The 20,774-nt window shown below is 39.0% G+C and overlaps 2 protein-coding genes across 15 annotated transcripts in view; one reads left to right on the top strand and one right to left on the bottom strand.

The window, feature by feature from the left end:
* Positions 1–6,799, bottom strand: part of relch (RAB11 binding and LisH domain, coiled-coil and HEAT repeat containing) — a 38,042-nt gene extending 31,243 nt beyond the window's left edge. For all 11 annotated transcript variants that reach the window (XR_005697617.1, XM_040044301.1, XM_040044302.1 and 8 more), the window contains exons 1-2: positions 6,314–6,799; positions 1,404–1,493 (exon numbers count right to left, since the gene is read on the bottom strand). Coding sequence is in view for 10 of the 11 variants with exons in the window: in XM_040044301.1 (XP_039900235.1) it covers positions 1,404–1,493; positions 6,314–6,770 (547 nt within the window). In the remaining variant the exon portion in view is untranslated. The remainder of the gene's footprint in view (positions 1–1,403; positions 1,494–6,313) is intronic.
* Positions 5,870–19,618, top strand: pign (phosphatidylinositol glycan anchor biosynthesis, class N). 4 transcript variants are annotated; one of them, XM_040044315.1, is made up of 29 exons: positions 5,870–6,059; positions 7,847–8,165; positions 8,311–8,432; positions 8,577–8,675; positions 8,773–8,879; positions 9,116–9,240; positions 9,407–9,537; positions 9,634–9,753; positions 9,859–9,899; positions 10,004–10,063; positions 10,155–10,247; positions 10,377–10,432; positions 12,257–12,335; positions 12,589–12,771; positions 12,876–13,015; positions 13,387–13,486; positions 13,616–13,708; positions 14,154–14,245; positions 14,701–14,806; positions 14,899–15,007; positions 15,159–15,261; positions 15,360–15,462; positions 17,118–17,204; positions 17,435–17,490; positions 17,728–17,803; positions 18,159–18,232; positions 18,537–18,579; positions 18,689–18,741; positions 18,845–19,618. In XM_040044315.1, exons 2-29 carry the CDS (start codon positions 7,939–7,941, stop codon positions 18,966–18,968), a joined length of 2,802 nt encoding a protein of 933 aa, XP_039900249.1. In that variant the 5' UTR covers positions 5,870–6,059; positions 7,847–7,938; the 3' UTR covers positions 18,969–19,618. The 4 variants fall into 4 exon arrangements, with proteins under 4 accessions (XP_039900249.1, XP_039900248.1, XP_039900246.1 ...); XM_040044314.1 differs by lacking the exon at positions 5,870–6,059 and adding an exon at positions 6,814–6,920; XM_040044312.1 differs by lacking the exon at positions 5,870–6,059 and adding an exon at positions 6,960–7,540 and having other exon boundaries at positions 7,909–8,165.
* The last annotated feature ends 1,156 nt before the right edge of the window (positions 19,619–20,774 follow it).

The raw sequence follows: 20,774 nt of genomic DNA, 5'->3' as shown, positions 1-20,774 counted from the left end.
AGCAAAAAGCTAGACTGGATGGAGTGACTTGTCCAGTATTTTACTGGGGTTTGATCAACGTCAACGGAGAAAGCCAGAAAACCCAGAGTCAGACAGCTGGGGGCAGGGCTCTTACAAGAAGAACAAGTTGAGCGGAATGAGAGTGGGGATGTTTCAAAAGTAAAGAGAGAGGAAGGGAAACATGGCAATTTGGTAGAAAGGGCAGTGTGTGAATAGTCATTTTTAAAAATGATGCATAATTTGGAGGTGTGAGGTAGAACCAACATCTCTGCTGCATGGTTTTAACTGGGCCCTTACTTCATGTCATCGTTTTTCTCAACTGATAAAAGCCCCAAACCAGAAGCAAGCGTTTCCCGCGTTTACATTATTGGTGCATTAACTGGCGTTACCCAAGAGTTTACCATCAGAATGCAACATACACATTTAAATTAAATGACATTTATATTCATAGGACAATCTATATCCCATCCCCCATCCCATCATGCTCTACAATCTATTTCTCACCCTTAATATTCATGTACAGTGGAAGGGAAAACAAATTTAATGTAAAAAAAACAAAAAAAACAAACAAAAATACACAACATAATCCACCACTTTAACAGCTTAGGCACAGTTTTGGGACACACACTTACACACACTTACTTTTAAAATGTGTGGATGGCTGCAGAAAACTGTTACTAGCTTTAACCCTTATAATCTAGCAGACTTCTCATGGCTAAACATTTATGTCTTCATCTTGAGGATTGTGAAACTACAAAATTAAAACCAGTAGGGGATTTGGTTAATACACATAGTCCCTGCCTGATCCCATTTTGCTTTCGGCATTCTACATAAATATCAAAGGCTTACTCATTTGTTTTTTCCTTTAGTCCACGGCATAAAAATGCTCACCACGCAACACCTGAAAAAAGGCAATATGCCAGTAAATGAACACCTGTTCTTAAACCCAGTGGTGTGATGACACATCATTGGCGTCAGGAGGAGCTGTTAATGTGTTTAGCTAAAACTATCAGACTGTGTGTCGCGAATGAGCCATTGAGGGGGGAGGGCGGGGGAGAGTGCGCTTTTTAAATAATGCTGATACATGTTTGGTACCAAAAATACCACAGACTGGTTTTGCAGTGTGACGGTTCGTGAGAGGAGGCACAAAGACCTCAATGAACTTAAAAAGAGAAAAATGTGACTAATTTATCCCAAATAAAGCAGGACTGACAGAAACACATTTGTGTTATTAAGCAGAGTTTATTTATTACTGGTCATTGTTGTTATTAAAGCAGCTTTTAGATTTCATTTTCCCATATTCCACGGCGCTCCCATTCAGTCATTGTCTACTCTCCCGATCTTTTATCCCCAGTGTAAGCTAGGCCTCTTGTTTTGAGCCCTGACCGTATGGTTCATCTTACCTGCCACCCGTTCGTCTGTCTCTCGGTTACCGTCATCTGAGTAACGGGCAAAGTCCAGAGAGTCTAAGGTGCTGATGCTGCCTGCTCGATCTGAACAAAAACACAGACACAGAGACAGAAGTGAGACAAGTATACACCTGCATAACCATACAGCTAAATGATTGCACTCCCCAAGAGCTGACAGTTGAAAAATTTAACTGTGCAGCCTACATGGTGCTCTATAGATTCTTCTCTATGAAATAATAGGATCGGCTTCAGTGTGGTAAAACCCACTTCCAAACTATTAATTCCACCAACTATACACAGGGGTAGGCAGGTGCTAAGAGAAGGAACATAAAGGTGATAAATAAGCACACTCTTTGCTCATATTTCACTGGGCTAGGCTGCTCTGATAGCTAAGTCAATGGTGTTGGCTTTCTTTCCACAGCAATGCAAGTGTGAGATTGGCCTGTTTGTTCTCTGATATCAAGATACAGTACAATGTCAAGTCATATGTGACCTTGTTGGCCTGAAAGACATGTTTTTAAAAAAATTAAAAAAATAAAAATTTAAAAAAACTGTGAGTAATTTAACTGAATTAGCAAATCATTTCCACTCATTAAGTTATAACTTGTATTATAAACTTTGATCATATTACTACTTTGGATTGTTAAAATCCTCTGGAGTTTAAAAAAGACTGAGGAAAACTTAGATATCAAAGGAAAAAAAACAGCATGTATTTCCCTTTGTAGACAAGTAATGTATTTCACTAATATTTCTTTTTCTGTTACATATAAGGTTTGTCTATATAAGCATATACAATATTTTATGTCATGTTCAAATTCATGACCATGCAACTTTATGATATAGTGACAGTGTTTCTCCATTGTCTGTCTACACAAGTGTCATTGTTCTGCCAAGCTGATGTCAGGCAAACTAATTTTCCTGCATAGAAAGCTTCCAAACATGTTTACTTCCTGATGATGTGTGAGGACATTTGTTGTTAGTAGCTGCAATCCATCTGGCAAAACAGTGAGTGATAGAGTTTGCAGGTGTGCGTGCATGAACGGAGCAAAAGAAAAAACAAAAAAGTAATTTGATAATGTGAGGGGGCATTTGCAGATGTCCTTTGTGTACATGTCTGATGTACAAAAAAAAAAAAAAAAAAAAAAAAAAAAAAAAAACCACACAACAAGCCTGGTTGACCTTTCATTTCCTTGACAGATTTGGCACTTCAGTCTGTCACCACCTCCCTTTATTCAACCCCAGCTGATTATACAACACATAAGCGCACACAGATGATTGTCTTTCTACTTGCCAAAACACAAAACGCTAAAAGATATAAACTGAAAGCTAAGGTACACGAGTTTACATCAGGGCCTAGGAGCTGATATTGATGAATGGTCAGGAGGAAGCCAACAGGCACTTTTAATTTAATGGGAAGGTTTTTGGCAAGACTGATTTAAACTGTGGTTATAAATATGGGATGAAAAAGTGGAGCACAAATTATAAGTGAATCACAGACAAGCACACAAACCTACACAAGATCAAATATCTTAGGTCTTAAGAAAATAAGCCTTTTTTGTCTGGCAGCAGATGGTAGATCATTTTATTTACGTCAGTGTGTATGTATGTCTGTATGCATGTATGTGAATAAATGATGATGATTTCTTATTGAGATTTTACCACTGATTCTGTTTATCTTAATATTGTCAACTCAAACTAACAGAATAAAGCCATTTGAGGCAGTTTCCAGTACAAAATTACTATGTCAATTCAGGATTTTCTATTCCTAAGCATGTTATCATTTCAATTGCTTTGCATAGTATTAGAAAAAAAAAAAAAATCAAATATATGTTCATGTTTACTGTGTGAATTCATACAGTACAGCAATATACTCCTATTGACAGGTTACATTAGAGTGCAGCACACTGAAAATGTAGCTTGGAGATTTCAGACTAGGACAGCACATAAATTGTGGTCACAAATGATCTAGAACTGATAATGTGAAGCTTCTATTTAACCTATTTAAAGAATACAAAAGTTCCTGCAACGATTACAAATAAACAGTTGCCTGTCTAGCAAGAGGTGAAGAGAGAATCCTGCAAAATTCATTGCAGCAAATTAGCAAGGTGGTGGGAGATGGCATGCTGTGTCATGTGCCCTAGAGCAACAGCTGCAGATGCAGCTTGTAACACAGTCATTATCTACACACATGCTCACTGCTGATTCACAGTCACAAGTTGTTTTTTTTTTTATTTGCAATCACCACACCAATTACATTTCAGATTCATCAGAGATTTGTTACTTCGTCAGAGAGATTTTGTTTTAAATTCTAGCCTGTATCACATATCTTTAAAAAAAAAGAAAAAAAGTATTATTTATAGCACTATATGGATGAAACCTATCCAAGTAAACTATCACACTCTCTAGACTGTATGCTGCAGGTACAATATCCATCTTTTCATTAACTTCAGACTTGATAACAGGCATCAGAATCTATGGACCAAATTTATTTCAACGCAATAAGTCATCATAAACTAGACATTATTTTATTTATAGTGTTTACAATCATAAAGATCACAAAGTCAGAAACCACTGAAGGGGATTTGCTTAAAAACAAACAAAAACAAAACAAACAAAACACACACGAGAAATTGGCTGTTGAATTAGCAAGCTGTTCTGTCAATGTAGAAAAAGAAAGCAGACATCCAAACAGTATCCCTCCTTCTTTAGCAACAAGAGCAACTTAAGTAAATCCTAATGTTGCAATGTGGCAGAGAAATTCTTCGCACATGAAAAGAAAGATAATTGCAGAGATCACATGAGGTCTGGACTATCAGCTATGCTAGGATGAAAAATGACATGGCCTTCAGCAAAGTCTGTCCCTCATATCAACTCATTGTTACAGGCTACAGGCTTGTAGATTACACCACTTCTCTATGATGTTCCTGTCACAAGCACAACAGGGGAGGTGTCAGGTCCTTTCAAACTCATGGTCTTACCGTGTTCCAAACCTTTTGGGAAATAGGAGATACTAAAAGACACACATCCTATAGTGGTTTGTGTTTACTGCTGTAGCCTTAAGGCATAGATACAAGGGCAGAATTTAATTATAAAGGTTGGGTTTAACAGATTGAAAAAAAAGACAAGGAATCTGACTAGCTGCCGTTTGCAATCTGGAAAAGCCAGACTGAGGCCAGCTACCAAGACACACGCCTAAAACTATACTCCGGTTTTCTGAGATCTTAGGTAATGTTCATTGCCACTGCATACAAAAATAGTTGTGTCTGGTTTTAACATTTATTTATATGAATCCCTCAGCTGGAAAACTGCCAAATGCTTCTACAGTAAAAATACATAATTTAGCCTTGTTCCAGAATTTGAAAAAGTCAAAATTACATTTGCAGTGCAGCTTCAATGACATGCTGCAAAAAGCCATAGCCATTCACAGTCTGGCACACTGATAAAAATCCTTTCATTCGTGAGGGCAATGTCTCAAATGAATGACCAAACTCACCCTACAAAACATCTTAAAACCGTGATATAAAATCAGTCAGCCTTGATTTTGAGTGCATGTTTCACTGCCAAATAGATAAGGCTCCCCCCCGCTAATTTCAAACAGTCAAGTAGACAAACACACCCACTGGTGTGACATGGCACTTTCTATTCAAGATACAATCTGTTTTCACCAAAACACACTAACAGAAAAAAAACACCTCATTTTCAGTGGAAGGGAGATTTATTTCTGTTAAATTAGTGTGGTGAACAATGAATGTATGTGTAACATAATTCAATTTACTACCTATAAGTTTCCTAATCTATCACACATCTAAAATTATAGAATTATAAGATTATAAATTCTATTAATGAAGTCTACAATGAATTCATGAAGTAAATACAATAATAAATGTTGAGTCAACACATTTCTAAATGTTAGACCAATATATTTTCATCTGGTCATTTTTTAATGCTAATGGTCTATCATTGTAGCCAATTTGCTAATCCTTTAATGTCAAGACATTATGCTGACTCGCTTGACTCACTGGTATGAAATGGGGCCACAACAAATGTTTTTGCTGCTATTTAACAAGATTTTAACTCTTTAGTTACTGCTTCTACTATAGCAGGTGCTGTTTATTTGTGGATGAGGCTGTGACCATGGGTACCATTTGCATAGCAGGTCTGCCTAAGGTCCTTGCTGCCAGACTCTTCAACTGCTGTGTTGGTGCATGGTGATTAATGAAAATGAGTCTTGTAAATGGATTAGGGTGCAACAGATGTACACATTTTACATAATAACATTTACAGCATTTTATCTCCCTAGCTGGGTAGACGCAACCTGTGTAGAGCAACACAACCATTTACAAGACACTTTGCTCCTGGACCAGATGATACAGCTTCAAACTAATTCAGGAAGCCTTAAGCCTGTTTTATCATTATTACAAGACTGTAGAATTCTCCTTCGTTCAAATGTGCTATTTGAGCAATACTGTGGTTCAGGGAAAGGCAAAAGCTGTTCGTACAGGCACCCGCTTCTTCTCCTTCCTCTCTTTTGTTTTCTATAGCCGATATTGACCTCTGACCTCTGACGGGTGTTTTCCTACAGGGCTAAATTACACTTGGGCGATCACTACAGGTCACCAGCATTATTACGCTACCAGTATTTATCTTTCAGTGAGTAGTTAATGTTTAATGCCTTGTCACAACTGTGTTAGTCTGTCATCTCACGACTGACCCACAAAACCCAATAGCTGGCTGCGGCCCTGGAGCTGAAGAGCAGGTGCAGCAAACAGATCTCAAGCTATCGTAGCCAATGATTAAAGCTAACGTTAGCCAGCTGGTGGGCTAACTCTGTTTCATACAACATCAATACAGAGCTAGCGAACAGCTACATATGTAGCACTAAGAGAGCAGCTAACGACACTTACTCAGTGGTCCTCCAGGTCCGAGTACCTGGTCTTTGGCAGGTGGAGTACCGCTCTGTCGTTCGAAGTTGCCAGGGTTGGAGAAATAATCCCTCAGTCGGGGGAGCTCTCTGCCTGCTTCCAGCAGTTCGGTGTGAAACTCCAAGGCCGTGAGGATGTATTGGTCCCGCAATAACTGGGCAGCGATGACATCTACAGATACCCGCGTCTCGGCGCTGCTGCCTGCCATAGCGGAGGTGGCGGCGGCCGACGCAGAGATGCCCTCACCGCTGGGGCTCGTCCGGTTGCTAGACAGCAGGAGCGACGGAGGCTCTGTGTCTGCAGGCGGAGAGAAAGGATTGCCTGGTGGTGGTCCTGGCGCCCCGTCACTCGGACTCCGCTCTGTGTCAACTGTGTCGTTAGGGCGCCGTTCGGCCTCTTCTTCAGAATCACTGAGATTAAATGGGTTCACCGACGCCATTTTTGCCCTAAAGAGATTTTTTTTTTTAAGCAATCTAAGCTAGCTAAGCTAATCACACCCGCTGCTTCCTGAATGGATATTAGGTTAGCTAAGGTTTGGTAGGTGGAAGAGGAGGAAGAAGAAGAAATGCGAAGCTACGATTGGTCAAATGTAAGAGACGCTACTCCCAAAGCCCGCCCCTTTTATGGAATACTGGAAAAGTATTGGGTACATTTGATGTAGAGAGGAAAACTAGGCAGGGCACATTTGACAGCTGATAGCAATTGCTAGCTACTATGCTGTCAAAAAAAAGCTGCGCTCAAACCATTTCTATTAAAAATGCACTTCACTGCAAACAAAACAAATAAATAAGGGCTGCTTTTTTTTTTATTACATTTCGTAATAGGTAAACTTGAAGTGAATCGTTTAATTTAAACTACACTACCCACAATGCAGCTACAAACCACTACGTCAACACACAACGTCAAAAACGAGTGACAACAAGGAAGTGAATGCTCATGCTGCCTGAATTTCTTGTAGTAATCTTCTTAAACAGGGAGACATTTGGTTTTAGGTTGATCTTTTTGTAGGTGGATCTGTCTGGTTCTCTGAGCATGTTCTTGGCGATCTACGAAGTGACAATGGAAGCTAAAGCAGTGTTTAACAAGTGAATCTATGAACTTGTAGTAGTAGTAATAGTAGTAGTAGATAGGTTGGTCACTCACTCATTCATTCTTTAACGGAACATTATTCCCGTTTTTATGATCAAAATCCGCTGACGTTACATGCAGGTAAGACTCTTTTCATGGCCTGTTTTTCTAAGTTACTTTCTTGTTACCAGTGGTAAGTTGGCTGGACCATTAAAATATTCCGAATTAAACATTAAAGCCTTTTTTTTTTAACCTTGCTTAATGGCATATGGTGAACGAAGGATTAAGCTGCTCTTAAGACCGCATACTTTGGCTTAACAAGCCTATATTATTCTGAAACCTTCTAATGCCCCTTCTATTGGCTTTAACTTCTTAATCCTGATTGCAAATGCAGGCTGTGAGTTGTCTTCATTCTATTCCAAATTTTTTTATTTTACCTTCTTCTAGTCACCTCTTTTCACTTCCAAGCGAATTAAATCTACCCTGCTTGTCCTCAAGTAAACCCTCAGTTGTTCTTCGGTGTGGCTTTGGCACCCAAAATGAGGATGATCACCTTCTTTGTGATTGGGCTGACAGTCCACGTGGTCTTCTTCATCTCTATCTTTGATATCTACTTCACCTCTCCTCTGGTCCATGGCATGACACCCCACTCCACACCCCTGGAACCCCCTGCTTCCAGACTGGTGTTAGTGGTGGCCGATGGTCTCAGAGCAGACAGTCTCTTCACCCTGCTCCCTAATGGCTCATCCAGGACACCATACCTGAGGTCAGGAAACCAATACAAAGAAATAAACTTTGATGTTGAGTTTGGGTCTGTTTAATTATTCTTGTAAGGTGATGCCATTTTTACAGCATGTCTTTTCCTTCCCCCTGTTTGCATAAGCATATGTGCTTCTGTTTCCATATTTCAGGAGTATAATAGAGGACAAGGGGACCTGGGGTGTGTCACACACACGTGTGCCTACCGAGTCTCGGCCCGGTCACGTTGCTCTCATTGCTGGCTTCTATGAGGATGTTAGTGCAGTTGCTAAAGGTGTGTGCATGATGTTTTTTTTTTTTGTTTTTGTTTTTTTTACATGGTAGGAAGAGAAATGCTCAGCGACTTGGAGCGATTACTCTCTATTGTATGTGTTTCTCTGTGGCATTCTACTGTGACCATTTATGTGCTTGTTTTCAGGCTGGAAGGAAAATCCTGTAGAATTTGACTCTGTGTTTAATGAGAGCAGACACACCTGGTGCTGGGGCAGCCCTGATATCCTACCTATGTTTGCCAAAGGTACACAAGCATCACAAACAGAACCATTAATCTACACAATAGAAAAAAAACATTAAATCACATATCTGAGCAAACATGTTTCCTTTGGTTATTTCAGGCGCTAGTGGGGACCATGTGTATACCCACACATACCCGGCAGTGGAGGAGGACTTTGCCTCCACAGATGCATCCAAGCTAGACAGCTGGGTGTTCACTCAAGTCAAAGTATGTAGTGGAAGTATTAGCATAAAAAAATATTTTATGATTGATCTATTGATATTAACTACAGGTTTACCCACAAAAACACATTTTATAAAGACTGTGTTTTATGTGTATTAGGTGTGTCATGTGTCATGCAGTGAAATATAACCCAACTTGGAGTCATTCCAGAATTTCATTTACAGAATTGATCCACATGGATTTCCTGAATAAGCCTAAAATTATTTAATATTTTTCAACAGTCCTTCTTTAAGTCTGCAGAGTCTAACTCCACTCTGAAGGCCAGCCTATGGGAGGATAAAAATGTCTTCTTCCTGCATCTGCTTGGAATTGACACTAATGGACATGCTCACAGACCAATGTCGCAGTAAGTAGTTAACCTTGTATTAAGAGCTGCTGATTTTGTTTTATTTTTATTTTTTAACCTTTGGGCAGTTGTGCAGTGGTTCTTAGTCGTGTTAACAAATTCATCCAAATAAGCATTCTCTCATCCAGCTGCATCTTTGTCTTCTATTTTGTCTTTTTTCCCCCAGAGAATACCTAGACAATATTGGTCTAGTAGATGCAGGTGTAGCTGAAGTGGTGTCTATAATAGAGGACTTCTTCGACAATGATGGCAGAACAGCCTATGTGTTTACCTCTGACCACGGCATGACAAACTGGGGTAAACTTGTTTGTGTATCTAAATGTTTTGCTGCCTGCTAGCGAGTTTTCTATTACAGTTTTCTATTTTGGCATGTTTGTGTGCGTTTGTCTCCAGGTTCCCACGGTGCGGGCCATCCTTCTGAAACGCTAACCCCTTTAGTGGCGTGGGGAGCTGGGGTTCAGAAAGCCAAGGGAGTCACAGAACCCCAACCATACAATGATGGGTTCCTACAAGGTACGTTCAAACACTTTTTTTTTTAAGATTTAAATTTACAACCGATACCCTCCAGTTTGTCTGTTTTACTTTGTCTAAATGATTGTCCTGGTTTGTTTCTTTTAGACTGGAAACTGGAGCATCTTCGTAGAGTCGACGTCAGTCAGGTAAAGCTCATGGAAATTTAAACTTTTTAACAATTTCCTGTCATCAGTTGTATTAAAGTGTAATATTTGTGTGTCTTCGTTGTTTGTTTGGGTTTTTTTGGCAGGCTGACATTGCTCCGCTCATGGCTTCCCTCATTGGTGTGCCTATTCCTGTTAACTCTGTTGTAAGTCAGAGACAAAATCAGCCATTTAATGGGAAATGTTCAATAATTTTTCAAGTCTTTGTTACATGTTTTGTCTGTATTTGTTTTTCAGGGCGTGTTACCTCTTCTCTACCTCAACAACAGTGAGCGGTTCATGGCTGAGAGCATGTACACTAATGCTATTCAAGTACTGGAGCAGTTCAAGGTATAACAGCATCTGCTTTGGCTAACAAAATGCTTATCAACTATCTGTCATGTCTTTTATTATTCTATATGACACTGTGATCTAAACTGATGGTAAAGCTGTGTTTTTACTGTGTGTGTTTATTTGTAGATGAAAATGATGCAGAAAAAGGAGACAACCTTATCTTTTCTCTTCACCCCATACCAGTACGTACAGTAACTAACTGATGTGTTTTTCTAACAAAAATCCAATCAGAAGAACATGAATTTGCTTTTCACCGTGGCCTGTTGTGTTTACTGTGACCTCATAGATAGTGTAAAGAGAATAGACTAAAAGAGTCATTTGCAAAGAATTAATTGGCAGAAACAAAAGTATTTGTAACGTAAATGCTGTGTTTTTATATCAATCCCATTTCCAGAAAAGTTGGGATATGTTCTAAAATGTTTTTAACCTCCAAACTCTTTCATGGCATGCATTTTTAATTTCTCTTTGCTATTTGGGCTGTTTGGGACCTGATGAATGTAAAAACAAAGAATTACCAATCTATTATTTTTTTTTTTTTTTTACTGATTTTTGTTTCTGAGAAAAATTAGATCCACATATGAAGACATTTGTTTTAAATTTTGATAGAACAGTAGCAGTATAACGTCCTCGTAAGTGGATATCAGGCCCTTGTAGAGCAAAATTTAGTATTTTTGTCTAGACAACCCAAAATGTGATGTCCACATATGTGGATGCCAGGTCCTAGGAAGTTAAAAAATACAAATCTGTGATATGTTAATTCACGTGAACATATATTCAAGTGACCAAAGTACAAAGATGTTGGAAGATTTTCCTGACCTACTTAATTGTTTTTTGTAAATGTACCAAAATTTGAATTTGACAGGTGCAACACACTAAACACAAAAGTTGGGACTGAGACATATTTACTGTTGTGTTTCTTTTAATTGCAGTTTTAAATTTTTTTTTTTTGAACTGAGTGTTGTAGTTTTCCAGTTAGAAATTTTGTTCATTTTTACTTGGTTTAACCTGCGGTCATGTTGTCTGTAGGAAATAGATCCTAACAGGCAGCGCTCTGTGCCTCAATCAGTGGTATCTACAGATGCAGCTCGCCCTGCTGTGGTCACTGATGCTCCCCTGTATCATCACAGATCCTTTTGCATTTTTCGCTGATAGCAATCTGGATAGTTGTTTTCATCATTGGCAAAGAGAACTCAGCGCTGTTTTCCAAAAACACGGAAATGTGGATTTATCTGTGCATGGCACACAATGACACAGTCTTTCTGTCCTTCTGAGGTGAACCCTGGCATAGAGAGCTCTATGCAACTGACATATGACTTCCTCCTTCAATCATAATACAGTTTCAAGTTGCATTAGTGGATGTGGGACTATGTTAAGTGACAGTGGTTTTCTGAAGTACTTCTGAGCCCCGGTGGCTATATTTATATTTATATATTTAGTTCACTGCAGCGTGACTGTTTCTAAGGCGGTGTAGCCTGAGGGCTCAAGCTGGTTTCAGTCTTGACCTTAGTGTGAGAAATGGTTTGAATTCTCTTAATCTTTTCATAGTGGTACATACTATAGATGTCTGAAGAAATTTCTTTGCAATAGTGCACTGAGAAATCTTTTCTTTTGAAATCTGGAGCAATTCTCTCATGAATTAAAGAAATAAGGGATGAACCACAACCCACAAAGACCGAGTTTGTGGTGATTTCTAAATTTACCTTTACCCAATCAGTTACCCTGCTTAATCTGGTTCCTCTGAAGATATAAAGTTTTGGGGGGTTTTATTGCATTTTGGAAAAAATCCCAACATTTCTGGAGACGGGGTTTGTACTTTCTCAGTAAATTCTTTTGCTGACCCATTAAAAATCAGTCAATGTGACATTTAGATTAACTTCTGAGGTTATGCAGCACGAAGGCCAAGAATGTGTCCACTAACCAAACCACATATTCATGGCCGTGTTTAAATTGCACACTTTCACACACTTCATCTGTTTTGCACCATCTTGCACCCTCTTTCTTCCCAGACTCCTGACTGAGTCAAAACAAGCAGAATTCACCCAGAAGGCCCGAATACTCATTCAGCTGGAGAAGTACGAGGATGCTGTGAGTATGGGGGGGTCTGTGGCTTTTAAATCTAATCATACTTTTACAATACGTGTAAAGCCAATTTCTAGATTTATTTTGATACTTTGATGAATTATTTAAACATTTACTGAACCTGTGTTCATAAACTAAAGTCTAACTTAAATGAACTACAGTAAATGCATTCTACATTATCGCTACTTTCTCCATCGTATGTTTTCTTCCGCTTAAGCAACAAATTAGGTTTTTGTCCCCCTGTGTTGTCTCTTGTCAGATCTCTTTGTGCCAGTCTCTGATATCTCGCTCTCTGGAAGGCTTGGTTTACTACCACACCTACGACCGATTCTTCCTCGGTTGCAGTGTGGTGCTGGGATTTGTAGGCTGGACCTCATATGTCGTCTTAGTCATACTGAAGACTCACGCGAGTCTCAACAGACACCCTAATCTCACTAAACAGGTTAGGATATACAGTAGATTGCAATCCCTCAAGATGCCTTCCACCCAAACAAGTCTGCACAACCTGAATGTCTTGTTAAGTTGGTATTTTTCTCCTGTGTCCAGATTCCTGGCCGTAACTTGGCAAGGCTGTGCACGTGTGTGGCAGTGGTGATCACACTCTTCCTGCTTATTCAAAGAAGCCCCATAACCTACTATATTTACTGCCTGCTGCCTATCCCTGTGTGGTATTCTGTTCTGAAAGAGTAAGTAAAAGACACATTCAAAATAATGCAAACTGGATTTAAAAAATGTACAAAACATGTTTGTTCAGATGCATTCAGTCAATTTACAATAATTTGTATATTTACTATAGTCACAGAACCCTGATATTAAAACACACGCAAAAGGATCACATCAGTCAGTGAATACAGCAGCTTTTCACTGGATCTAATTAGCCTCACACAGGCTTGTACGCACATCTGGCTCAGGTGGAGTGAAGTGCTAATTAGATCCTTTGAACTGGCGTTTTATGCATTCATGGTTCTCCTATGTAAAAGGGATAAAGAGATGTTTTATTCTTCATCTCATCCTTTTATGACAGGAAAAAGTAATCCCCTCAATGATCTATTTTTAGGTCTGGAACTCTGAGAGATTTGATTCAGACAGCCCCTTCTCTCCCACTGTGGAAATGTCTGGGCTATTTTGTGCTGGTGGCGTTTGGGATTGAGCTGCTGGTAGGTGTCTTTAAATCTGCTGTGTTAAAGGCATCCTTCTGCATAAGTGCACAAAATTTCACTTGTGTATCATTAACTGTAAGAAATAAACCTGGATGCTGCATGGCTGTTTATTTTTGCTGCCCCCAGGTGGTGAGCTTCTTCCATCGCGCCATGCTGACTGTAGGGCTGGCTGTTCTCTCTCTCTGGCCCTTCTTGTCGGGGCTTTTTGGCAAGGCTAAGGTAATTTACAGATTAGCCAGATAAAAGCAGGAAAATGTGTGTTATAGCTGTTTTTAATATCCATCCCTGTTTTGGTTATGGAAAGCACTGTTTCTCCAATAATATATATATCCATATATATATATATGTGTGTATATATATATATATATATATATATATATATATATATATATATATATATATATATATATATATATATATATATATATATATATATATATATATATATATATTATGAGTAAACAGAGTTACAAAAAATGCCTAATCATTAATAAGAAATGTCTAGCCATTCTAATTCTTCTTATGTGTCTATAACTAGAGTGTTATTGGTACTGCTTGCCTAAAACAGTAGATAATTATAAAGGTAATTATTAAATATAGATACACAATGGTAAATATGTCAAAGTGGAAGACAGCATTTCTTTTTGTCTCTGTTTCGGTGCAGTCACGCTCACTGAGCTGGCTTGTGGGCTGTCTATGTCTAGCTGCTTTCCCCCTCATGCCTGTTGTGGGTAGAGAACCTAACATACATCTGGTGTGAGTACTTCCTTTATTTGTATATATTTATCTGAATATTTACCGCAATATCCTATCACAGAAAAAACTGAGAGCCCATTTCATGCCAGGTTAGGTAGGTGAGTTTCAGTAAATTAGAACATCTGCAGAACAGATCAGGAAGATAAAATGTGACTGGAATCGGCATCATATTAGTGATGCAAATATCCATCACAATATTCAAATATAAAACCCCAAAAAACTGTGGAGCCATGAGCATCCACCCCCAGTTAAAGGAAACTGAATAGACTTACTATTAAAAGTTAAAGTCCCACGATGGTTACTTTCTCTATATATAAACAGACGGGAAATTTGAAAGTGGTACATTTGAAAACGAGGAATGATTAAACTGCTACACAATACCGTCTTTCCACAACGAGCTGTGTGTACAAACTATCCATGTTTTTGAAAGTACAGTAACACATCCTGTTTCTCAGTACCTGTGCAGGTCTGCTCGCTCTTTTCACCTCAGCTTGCTACCTCTGGTCATCTCGACGGAGGACACCGCTGCCCCTCGGTGACAGACCACAGTTTGTCATACAGGTGACCACAGTACATGTCACTGTGGGCATATGTGTTTTTGTGTGTGTCACTGCATTTGCTAATACTGATTAATTACCTGTCAAACCCGGCAGATGCTCCTTGTTGCTGTGTGTGCATACGTGCCATCCCTCACACACTCCAGCCTGCAACAGAAACAGGGCCTACCCCTTCTTAATCAGATCATAAGTTGGAGCACATTAGGTGGGTTGGTTGCAAGTGGCCACAAGATACTTGGGATCTAGAATGGTTTACTTTTTAAATATTGATCGCATACGTAAGCTATACCTCAAAAGACGTTAAAACATCATATCGCTGACACCCAAGTAACCTCTGACAACTCTTCTCTCTACAGCATCTTCTATATTTGTTCCTTTGCTGAGCTCAACACGACTTTTTCATCGACTCCTCAGCATATTCTTGTCTCTCACTTCCACCTACCTGCTGCTTAGCACTGGGTAGGACAACACATTGATGCTTTAGTTGTGTCTTGTGCAGAGTTGCACCACCGCAGCAAAGCTGTAAAATGATATTTCTATTTTTGTCTCCCTCACAGGTCAGAGGCTTTGTTCCCCCCTGTGTTATCCTGGTTAATGTTTGTGTGGATTAACATCGAACAGGAAGCCTTGCTTGCTCAGGGCATGTCTGGTAGGCAAGAGGTAGAGCCATTGTTTTTCCCTTTGTAATAGAAAACTTTTGCAAACCAAAAGCTTTGGGAAGCTATCATTTATGTATGTATTTAATTGTGAAGGTCATATTTTCCGTTTTACTGATATAACTCAAATTCACAACGACAGCCACTTCACAGAGCTTTATATTGTAAGGTAAAAACCATACAATCTCAGAAAGAAAACCTCAGCAGTCAACTGACATGAGGAAGCACTCAGTAATCGTGGAAAGCAAGAACCCCCTTTTAACAGGAAGAGATGTCCGGCAGAACCAGGCTAAGGGAGAGGCTGTTTGCGGTTTGAGGATGAGGGGAAAGAGATGAGAATGAACAGAGCTTAGAGAGAACACAGAAAATTCAAATTGCAGGAAAGAAAAGACACAGGTCTTAAAGTCCATGTCTCATTGTGGCCGGGTTTACAGTAGAGGTGCAACGGATCACGGTTGATCCGAAATCCGAACCGATCCCACTCCACGGTTCGGTACGCACGTGATCCAAAGATTCGAAAAAGAAAAAAAAAAAGTATGTGTATGGTGCGCGTGGTCAGTCTGTCAAGCGGTAGTTATGGCCAGCGCTAGCGGTCCAAGTGGCAGAGCAGAGGAGTTTGCGGCATTTAAGCAGCCCTTTGCTGACCAATCCGACCGGACTAAAGCTATTACAAAAGCTACTGGGGTGTTTAGTTGTGCAAAACAAGGGGTTTAAACTGTGATGAACGTGCTTGAGCCACGCTATGATATCTCGTTGCGCGTCCACTTCAGTGTGACAAGATCGTTCCAAGCATGTATGAGCAGGAGAAGTTTAACGTTATGGCTGAACTGTCCCAGGCATCTTCTGTTGCTCAAACTACAAATGGGTGGACCTCCAGGGCAACGGAAAGCCACGTGACCGTGACCGCTCGTTATATCACAGCGGAGTGGCCCTGTACTGCCCTATAGATCACATTAGATTAGATGAAACTTTATTTATCCCTCGGGTGGGTTCCTCCGGGAAATTCAATTTCCAGTAGCACAGCACCCACAGAAGTTGCAGAATGTGAGCAGAAATATACCATATATATAAACACAGAGAATACAAAAGGGATAAATAGAATAAATAGGAATAAGAATACAAGGGAACGGCACATTTCAAGTATTGTGAGTCTATTACACCGTTTGTTATTAACAAAAAACTATTGCACAGTGAGAAGGCACTACAGCTTACTTGTCCCCCCCCTCCTTTGTCCCCGTTTCCCCTCCCTCTCCCCTCCAGCGAGGAGTTAAACAGTTTGTTGGCGTGTGGGACAAAGGACTTTTTAAGTCTGCTGGTCCTTGACTTCGGGAGAAGCAACCTGTCACTGAGCAGACTCCTCTGGTTGTTTATGGCCGTGTGCAGAGGATGCAGAGGATGCCCAGCATGGTCCATAATGTCCATATTGCACCTTAATTTGTTTTTATATAAGTGCGTGGAATGAGTCTTCACTTGAATGTTTTTTAATAGGCAAAGTAAATGGCGAGTTGAATTTTTGTCTTTTTTTTTTTTCTATTTTTGCTGATCCGAAAATTGATCCGATCCGTGACTTAAAACCGTGATCCGATCCGAACCGTGACATTTTTGATCCTTTGCACCACTAGTTTACAGACATGCATGTTTTTTGTCTTTTTCCTCCAGTTATCCACCATCGATTTCTCTGCAAACATCGACATCACCAAGATTCGACAGCTGAAGCTGGATGACATCCGAAGGTCCTATTTTTTTGTATCCTTGTTAAGAGCAGTCGCAACAATGTTGGTTCGCCGAAGCACAGAAGTGCATTGGGTTCATTAGAGTCTGTGGGTGATGTTCAGGCTGGATTTGATCAAATATTTTATATTACATTAAAAATGTAATATAAAAGTTTTTTATGTTTAAAGTGTACAATCGGACAAAAAAAATCAACTTGGTTCATTCTCACATTGGGCATTACCTTGACTTCACCTTTTCTTCAGGTATTTTTTATAATAACAGCATTTTTTGGCACAGGAAACATTGCGTCCATAAACAGGTATATGCATCATAGTATTTTTGTGTGAGTGTGAGAGTGTCATACAGGAAGGAGATAAGAAAAAAAAAAGTCAGTTCTGACAAATTTCTTTTCTATGCACTATATGTTTTGCACCAAACATAGAGTACGTTAGTGTGTATATTCTACAACACGAGGTCCATTTTCTTCTCTGAAAAGTTAAAGATTCTAGTCTGGTGTCTGTAGTCACTTTGTGTACTTCTGTTTCCCTTTGCCTAGTTTTGACCCAGCATCTGTTTATTGTTTCCTCACTGTTTTCAACCCTTTCATAATGGGAGGGTTGATGATGTGGAAGGTACTGTACTCTTAAACATTTCCTTTTTGTGATATGTATTGTGCTTCCCAAAAAGGGGAAGGAGTCTTGCACATTATGACAAGTCATGATCTATTCATATTCTGCTTGAGAAGTAAGCTTAAATACGGTCTAACCTGCCTTTCTTTTTCGCTCATGTTAATTTGTTTTAACAGCCATGACCTAGCCCATTAATTTCTGTATCTTTTTTACATTTATTGTACGGAGAATTTAGGCAGACAGATTTGTAATAGAAATTTTAGCATCATACGTCTAAACGAGTTTATATAATAATGTGTTTATTTCGAGTCATTTAATAGAATCCTGCATTTCCTTAAATTGTCATCTGTTCTTCCAGGTTATCATTCCATTCATCATAGTGATGTGTACATTTGAGACCATCCAAGTTGCAACACAGCTATCATCAAGGAGGTAACACTTTGCTTCCTCATCTAAAATTATAAATTTAGTCTTTTAATTCTTGAATTAACTCTTTGAATTTGTTGGAAACGTTGAATCACTGATCTGATTCTGTCTGTAGAGTTAAAGTACGTTCTGTTTGCTTTGTTAGACAAACCAGGGCAGACATGACTCTTAAACCTTGAGGCATCTAAAATAACTATAGTAAATGGCCCAGGATCTTCTAGTTCCTCCTTCATTGTGCATGAAAAGGTTTAAATGCACTGACCAATGTGTGCTCCTTAATGTTTAAATCTCTCTTATTTTTATTTTGCAGTTTGTTCCTCATCGTCCTGGTTATCTCTGACTTGATGGCTCTGGTAATGCAGGTTTAATGTTGATCTTTTATAAAAGACTTTCTCTCGTCCACTGTTAAGCAAACTGCACATGAGGCTCAAATAGATTTTAACTCACTCTTGCTCTCCTCAGCATTTTTTCTTCATGGTGCAGGACTATGGCAGCTGGTTGGACATTGGCACAAGGTAATGAAACTTGGACATGCATTTAAAACCATGTCTTATCAATCTCTTGTTTGGGTGTCTGCGATGCATCGAAAACATGCTAAGCTTCCTCTGTCTTTTGCAGCATTAGTCACTATGTGATAGTGATGTCAATGACGATCTTTCTCATGTTGCTGAGTGTGGTTACACATGTTCTCACTTCACAAAGACTCGTCCTGTGGAGGCAACGCAAGATGCACTTCCTCTAGTAAATGTTACCATGTGTCTTAAACACGATATTTATCAGTGTACCTATTTAACTGTCTTATTTCAGATATGTTTTATGTTTTGTCATATTGTTTTAATTTTTTTTATAGACAAAATGGAAAATAATCTTAGGAACCTAAATAATGCGATACCTTTTTTGCAGAGTGGCCTAAGACCTTTGCACAGTACTGTGTTGTGTTCTTTGGTACAAATGCACTCAGTCTTAGTTTCATTTGTGAATTTGTAATAGGCTGCTGCAAATATGACTGTGAATTGGGTTTTTGATGAGGGTGTTGATTTGCAACATAATATAATGGGACTGTACCTCAGTAAGAAAAAACTTTGGCCACATTTAAATATTTTACTCTGTACATGTTTCTCTGAAAGGGTTAAATCGTGTAAACAAATGAGGAAAAGCATTAGTAATAATAATTGATTTATGAAACGCATGCAAAAAGCAAACAAATGCTTTTGTGTGTGTTATTCTGCTTTTTCATGATTTCATGCTGCTACGATAAATGGTCTGGTGAAAGTATGTAACATGAGACTTCATAACGCTGCCTAAAATGTATGTTTCTTTAGTGTGAAAAGGGATGTTTTAACTTATTTTGACTACGTGTGTATCAATAAAACTGAAGGATTGGAGTGCAAACGTGTGTTTAAGAGAATTTAATTGTCGCGTGAAAACTTGAGTTGCAAATTGTTGACTTTTTCCATCATTTTAGACATTTGGTTGTCTTCGCAACAGTGCATATTAGTAAAGATGACCTATTTAAACAAAATCAAAAATCAAACTGACAGGGAATTCTTAAGGAGTGACGAGAGGTTCTTTAACATCTAATGGAGTGTGGTGTCAACATCTCTGGCAGAATCAGGGCCAGGAAGGTGCAGAAGTTGGTGGGTAATTGTGCAAAAAGGCTGGGGCAACAGTTTTTAGGACAAGGGTTCTTTTTGCAATGAAAACAAATGATTGAACACTTTAATATTTGGCCCTCTATGCACTAGTAGTGCAGTAGAGCTTCATTTGTTCAAAAATAGACATCAGTTGGACTTAAAGCTAACTAGAAAAGTAAAAGATGAGGTAAATGTTCTTAAAATAAGCGCAAACCTAAATCAGAATATAACAGTATTAATTGTGGCAAAAGTGTAACTGAGCAAATTCTATGTTTACTGTGTGTGGTTATACGCAGGATCAAATAAACCAACCTATAAAAAACCATCGATGTTGGACAGCGTTGGTAGGTAAATGTTTGCAGCATGCACACTAAGCTTGTGGTCGGAGTGATGCGAAGGTGTTTTCCTGTTTAGTAAAGTGGACTGTGGTGTTAATTGGATCTTTTATGTTGACATCTTTGCAACTGTGGTGCAAAGTCAAAAGCTTATAAATTCCTATGATATTAGTTGGAATCACAATATACAATGTGCTGTATATATCACATGACTTGTAACTTGTCTTTGCACTTTGTTGTTACTAAACAAATCTGTCAACATCACAGCTAGCATTACCACATCCTGACTAACTTCTCTTTTGAATAAGCAAGTAGATGACTTTGTCTAGCAAGCGCAAAAGCAAATGTTTCAAAGTTGTAACCGGGTTCAAAAGTATTTGGATGATGCCAAATACTGCCTCTCTACAGCAGAGTGGTGTTAGGATGTGAGTGCAGACTTTCAGCTTTGTTTAATAACTGGTTTCAAAAAATAATTATTTACAAACCATTAACTGTTCTGAACTCTAGAACACCCCACCCAGACATTGCCACATGCCATCACCCCTCCCTTGAGATTTTGCAGTCACCTTCAGCTTCTGC

This window comes from Simochromis diagramma, unplaced genomic scaffold (assembly GCF_900408965.1).
Source record: "Simochromis diagramma unplaced genomic scaffold, fSimDia1.1 OVJJ01000602.1, whole genome shotgun sequence".
NCBI classification, from domain to species: Eukaryota; Metazoa; Chordata; class Actinopteri; order Cichliformes; family Cichlidae; genus Simochromis; species Simochromis diagramma.
This window is presented reverse-complemented; position numbering and strand designations above follow the sequence as displayed.